Here is a 5,829-nt window from a genome sequence, read left to right as displayed (position 1 = left end):
TAGATTGATAGGGGGGGATTTGGGCATTGGGTTATGTGCCACGTGTTTTGGGAGTGATGATCGATAGCAACTATGGTGGTTTGTTTTTCTCGGTGAGATTCTCAGTAGAGCGTGGTGGTGCAACGAGGTGCTTGACTGGGGTGGACGCGTCGAGCACATGTCGCACGGGTCACGTTCTTGTCGACAACGCAGACGACAACAGCCCCTTCTTCCCCTTCCCCTCACCCTCATACACTTTGCTTCTACAGTACCTACGTCGAAGCGCAGACCTCAAGTGGCCGGATACCTATGATAGGTCGACTTGCCAACGGCAGCACCCCAGAGCGGGATAATTTATATTCAAATCATGATCATTCTTCGTTAAGGAAACGCTGCAAAGCACAAGCCAATAGATCTCGCGAGAGGCCGGAGGAGACGACCGATCCGTCGAGAATTGATTTCTCTCACAATCTTCCACGGATGTCGCCCTCGTCCTGCTCCCGAGCAGGCTCATAGTCCACATAGCAGACTCTGTTGTCCTCGAACGGCCCATAGAACCGACTGCGGTCGTACGGTGTGAAGGGAATACCCCTGTACAGCCTCTCCACCAGGTCCGGGTTGCTGGTGAAGTAGCGTCCATACAGCAGGGCGTCGTAGCGACCGGACTCAAGCACATTCCACGAATTGGTCTGGTCCCATCCGCCAGCGGAGAAGAAAGGTGTGGAGCCGAAGATTTTCCGGAAGGAGGAGAGGTCGACGTCGGAGAGACCCCAGCTTTGGAGGAAGGTGTCTTTCTCGGTCACGGAGAAGATTTGTTCGTATCTCTATATTCATAACGTAAGAGTTAGCGGAAGATCTCTTTGCGAAAGGGGGGAGGGGGGATGCTGACCGGCTCGATGAAGCTGACATATGATAGGTTGGGAAGCGCTTGTTTCAGCGATTCACACAAGAACGTCCAGGTCTCCATGCGCTGCTCGCCGCGCGCCTGATTGAAGAGGCCGAAAGGCGAGAGACGGATGGCAAGGTTCTCTTCGCCGACCGTCTGTGCGAGCTCATTCATCAGCTCGAGGACGAATTGACAGCGCTTCTCGGGACTGCCACCGTACGCATCGGTACGCTTGTTGATGTTGGAGCTCAGGAACTGCTCGGGGAGATATCCATTGCCACCGTGGACCTCAACGCCGTCGAATCCGATCTCCATTGCAGTCTTAGCGGCCTCGCAATAGTCCCGAATGGTCTGCTTGATGTGGGGAACGCTCAGTTCGATGGGTGGATGGTCTGCGTAGCGCACTGGCTCGGTCGAGCCCACCGGGGGGTGGGAATAACATTCGGTGGGTGAATCCCAGACACTGGCGGAGGGACAGACGGCGGGCGATCCAGTCATCTGAGGGATGGTGGCACGGCCGGCGTGCCAGAGCTGGCAGTAAATGTATCCGCCTTTGGCATGGACAGCCTCAACGACATCTTTCCATCCTGCGGCTTGTTCCTCGGTAAAGAGACCGGGAACACCTGGCATGCCGTTACTCTGGCGAGGAGGTTAGACATCGATGCGCATCGCGAAAGAGGCAAACGCTCTGGTCGGATCTAATTACCTCGAGCGATGGCGGAATGCCCTCGGAGATGATCAACCCCCCTGGAGTCGCGCGTTGGCGATAGTACTCGACTATCAATTGTCCGGGATACCAGATCCGATTGGGATTCTCAGGCGTGCTGATTGGGTTCAGAGGCTCGCCCCGGTTGCGCGTCAAAGGGGCATGTACCACTCGGTGGCTGAGTTGGATCTTGCCATTGGCGATGGTCAGGGGCTGGAAGAGCTTGGACTGTTCTCGAAGAAGCTGATCGCCAGTCATGACTGCTATATTTGTGTGGACGGTGGGTTAAGGTTCTGTGCGATGGATGCGGTGGCTGCAGTGGCTGCAGGCAGAGATGAACAGTGGTTCTTGCGAAGGCACAATTCCTCAGAAAGGGGAGCAAGATTGGGGAAACCATGGACAGCAATGGCCACCGTAGTGGGTTTTTCATCCACCGGCCGGGTCATGGACTTCTCTTCCTCTTGATTCCCGCTTCCCCTCTCCTCTTTGGTTGCTGGTGCGGCCATGGCCCGATGGAGGGGTGCTAAACGGGGACCAACAGGTGCCAATTCCATAACAGGTATGACAGATGGAGCCTGACAGGTTTGGAACCTTTGGGTCGTGTGGAAATATCCAACCAGCGACGAAGAGACGACACGAGAAATTATGGAGAGAGAGAGACACGGGTTGAACCTTGGGAAGTGGAGCGGATTGCCTGCTAGACCATTGACCCGTGTTTCCGGCTGGCCGAGGAGGGGGGGGGGGTGATTAACGACGATCTGTTTTGTTGTTGGTGTCTGTTTCTTATGTTGTTTTGAAGACGGTGATGTTGATGTTGATGTGGATATGAGAGCTTGGGGAAGTGGAGGAAGGAACAACGTCGATAATGATCTGACATATAGATCCATGTGCGTCAACCGTGCAGTCGACGACCGTCAACACCCCTGTCTTGCCCGCAGTGCCAGTACCTACCCTCACGCATGTGTCTGGTACTGGTACGTAAACACACGATCACCCACACACCCCTTTGACCCTGGCAGGCTGGCAGCGGAAATGCCAACCACCGACCGCCTCACTCCAGCCATTCCCGACTGAGCCGAGGTGAAATCTCCACTTCTCGGCCAGAAGCGAAAGTCAAAAACCAGGCCCGATCGGCTTGGCACGCATTTAGTCGCTTTAGGGCTTTTTTCGAGCACGCGTCGGCGTCTCAGCCAAGTCCACCAGATTGATGAAGTGACCCATGGACATTTGCTGCCTGCTGCGTACTCGTACCGCAGCAAAATTCTCCCTTGTGGCAGCACTTCGCTCAAGAGTCTATGCAAAGGCCTCACTGGTCAACCCGACCACGAGTGTTCAAGAGGACCCAGCTCAACCAAATAACGATCCATCCTAGCGCGGCTGGACGTTGACCCATGATTGACGCTTGCATATGTAGATTGAGTGGCGAAACTCTAGAGATTGTTTATTTGCGCCATGGATGTCGCGTGAAATGCGCCGATGCAGTAGTGTGCAAAGCTATTTGCACCGACTTATCAGTAGTGGTGGCGTTGCCAATAGACTGTTGTCGTCGTCGTCCTCGTCGTGCCGCTTGCATTTCCCCTAAACTGTAACATCGCAGGCTCTCACGGGGCTGAAGGATTGATGATCTCCGAAGGATGAACAGGAGATTAATCTAAACCAATTAAATTGCGCTTGGGGCTGAGAACATCGGAAGTTCGGATGTTGATGTCAGATGTGAGTGAAAATTCTGTCTCTGCTAATTTGAGGTCTCTAGGGGTTAGGAGATGAACTGTAGAGTAGATGTAGCTGGAATGAATGAGTAAACTGAGATAGGCAACTTAGGTACTTCTGTTTTCTTCTGGATCAGGTAATTGACAGCAACCTCGTGTTCATGGTGATCCGACCCGGACTTTTACTTCTACACCTTCAGCGTACAGGCACTGCATCCGATCCGCTCGTTCTCCTCTTTAGATTTCTTGTTCATCTTTTTCCCAAACCAGCAATCAAGATGGGCATCTATTTTCTGCACCTATCACAATTGATCCGCTGTGGAGGCTCTACCTACACAATCTCTCGAGTCTCGAGTCCCTTGACCCAGTGACCAACCAGCTGGTTCCAGCTCTCCAGTCTCTCAATCTCTCTTTCTCGAATCCTACCCCTGGCATTCCGCCCTGTCAGCTTAAGGTTTTCCTCTACGTTTTCCCAATCGCAAATGGGCGGGTCGATCAATACGACGGTTCGATTGCTGGTACACTGTGACTGGAGGCCATTCAACTCGGCTTCCTTTTCCCATCTTCCGACCCAAACTTGAGCTTCTCTAGACACTCAGCTGGCGCCTATCAGAGTCGCCACGGTGGGCTTCATCAGTGCTTGTCCCTGGGACAGAGACTCGGCGCAATGACACTCGGACGATGGAGCTGGAACTCGCCTATTTATTTTGTTTATTTATAATACAAATGTGACTGCCTCCCCCCCCCCCCCCACCGAGCGTGCGATGGGGTTCTGAATCTTTTCGTCAATGCTGTCTCGACTTCTGGGGATTCATTCGCTATTATTCCTCTTACCCCAGGCGTCATGACTGTGAGCGATCCGAAAGATGTCTTGAACACCATCAACTTCGTCACGCAGTGCTTGTGTATCCCTATAGTCAGTGTCTTTGTGATCCTGCGGTTTTCGATTCGTACATACTACAAGCAATGGGTGGGGGTGGAAGATTGTACGTTCAATGACTTACCGATCACTTTCTTCAGGTTGTTAACATTTTCCAGGGTCTTGTCTCGCGGCATGGGTACGGCTGACTCGAAAAGCTGAAGTTTATGGATGAGGATTAACCCATTGCATTGTTAGATTCTGTTTATGGGGTACTGTTCCATCTCGATTATAGGTGAGTCCTCCAGAGACCATAACAATGCATTCGACTGACACACCGTTCAGTGGGAAAATACGGTGGAGGGTACCACATTGATGATGTTTCGACCGCACACCAGGTCCTTTTTCGCAAGGTATATTGAGCCGAGCCTCAATAACTTACGATTTCTGACCTCCTTCATCTCTCAGTTCTGCTATATCGCCACCGTTCTTTACTGCCCCATGGCCCTGCTGGTCAAAGTCGCTCTCCTCTCCATCTTGACTCGCATCTTCGCTCCGTATCGTACCAAGATTCTCATGATCTACTTCTTTCTGGGCTGTCTGTTTGTCTACTATATTATCGCCGAAATTGTGAAAATCCGGATGTGCGACCCTATTCCAGGATACTGGACGGGTAACCCCAAGGCCAAATGTATGGACCAACAAGCCGCGCTCATCGCCGACTCAGTCATCAGTGTTGTCTCCGACTTGATTATCCTGATCTTGCCTCTTCCATTGACGTGGTCCTTGCAAATGTCCCGCAGCAAGAAACTGCGAGTCATTGGTATGCTTTCTGCGGGTGGACTGGCCACAGCGTTCAGTCTTTACCGTTTGGTCCTGGTGGTCAGACAAGGAAGCTCAAGAGATATGACTATTGTATTTACGTGTGTCATTATGTCTGGGTAAGGCTTCTACGCCCGCTCATATGAGCATTCAATGATCTGAAACATTCAGCCCAGCTGACTGGTGAACAGCAATGCGGAGGGCGGGGTCGCCCTGATATGCGCTTGCCTTCCCACCCTCAACATTCTCATCAACAAGCTCCGCAAGAAGGGCTATTACAGTTCCGACCGTTACGAGCCCACCTCCTCCTTGCAACTGAGTAAGATGAAGAACGGTGGCAGTAAACGGTTTTCTTTGGGCACGTCACGTCGAGCCGATGGGCTCGAATCTGCTTCGGACCAAAGCCACCTTATTTCCTTTGCTGGTGCGCTCGATGTTGCCTCCAGTGCGGAAACAGGCGGGATTCAGAAAACGGTTGACGTATCACAGACTGTTGAGGTCGTGGCAAATAGGGAGCACTAGGTTGGAATCATTTGGGGTTACTTTCGTTTTCTTTTCTATGTTATGGGATATACCAATGGCTGTGCTTTACGAGACTAATATTTCTTTTTGTAGTCATGATTCTGGGTGGCAGGTTGGCTTGGACATGTATTGTATAATTAGACTACTAGGTAGCTATCATGATGAGCAAATACTGGACCCTTAGCTGGGCATACAAGCAGCGAAAGCAGAAGAAGAGCAAGAACACACATACACACACAGACATACAGCCAACCCATCGCCCGCTCACATGACTCTCCACTACAACTACCACCTACCTAGCACTACCCGACTTAATGACTTCCTTACCGCTTCTGCTAATTATCAA

The 5,829-nt window shown here is 51.9% G+C and overlaps 2 protein-coding genes across 2 annotated transcripts; one reads left to right on the top strand and one right to left on the bottom strand.

Annotated features, from left to right (window-relative positions):
* Positions 1-443: 443 nt before the first annotated feature.
* On the bottom strand, positions 444-1,829 carry BO86DRAFT_311931 (alkene reductase; the record flags this gene model as incomplete). Its single annotated transcript, XM_025667932.1, has 3 exons — positions 444-803; positions 869-1,504; positions 1,572-1,829. 3 exons carry the CDS (start codon positions 1,827-1,829, stop codon positions 444-446), a joined length of 1,254 nt encoding a protein of 417 aa, XP_025528103.1.
* A 2,218-nt stretch (positions 1,830-4,047) lies between these two features.
* Positions 4,048-5,607, top strand: BO86DRAFT_388932 (uncharacterized protein). The gene is made up of 6 exons (XM_025671992.1): positions 4,048-4,266; positions 4,319-4,338; positions 4,398-4,434; positions 4,485-4,552; positions 4,608-5,080; positions 5,153-5,607. Exons 1-6 carry the CDS (start codon positions 4,125-4,127, stop codon positions 5,481-5,483), a joined length of 1,071 nt encoding a protein of 356 aa, XP_025528102.1. The 5' UTR covers positions 4,048-4,124; the 3' UTR covers positions 5,484-5,607.
* Positions 5,608-5,829: the final 222 nt, after the last annotated feature.

Source organism: Aspergillus japonicus (assembly GCF_003184785.1).
Source record: "Aspergillus japonicus CBS 114.51 unplaced genomic scaffold BO86scaffold_21, whole genome shotgun sequence".
NCBI classification, from domain to species: domain Eukaryota; kingdom Fungi; phylum Ascomycota; class Eurotiomycetes; order Eurotiales; family Aspergillaceae; genus Aspergillus; species Aspergillus japonicus.
Note: the sequence above shows the minus strand (reverse complement) of the source record. Positions and strands in the feature narration are given on the sequence as shown.

Coding starts and splice junctions, on each gene's coding strand:
- BO86DRAFT_388932 (XM_025671992.1), top strand. CDS start 4,125: ATGACTGTGAGCGATCCGAAAGATGTCTTGAACACCATCAACTTCGTC. Junction 4,339..4,397: donor GGTCTTGTCTCGCGGCATGG/GTACGGCTGACT, acceptor TTGCATTGTTAG/ATTCTGTTTATGGGGTACTG. Junction 5,081..5,152: donor ACGTGTGTCATTATGTCTGG/GTAAGGCTTCTA, acceptor ACTGGTGAACAG/CAATGCGGAGGGCGGGGTCG.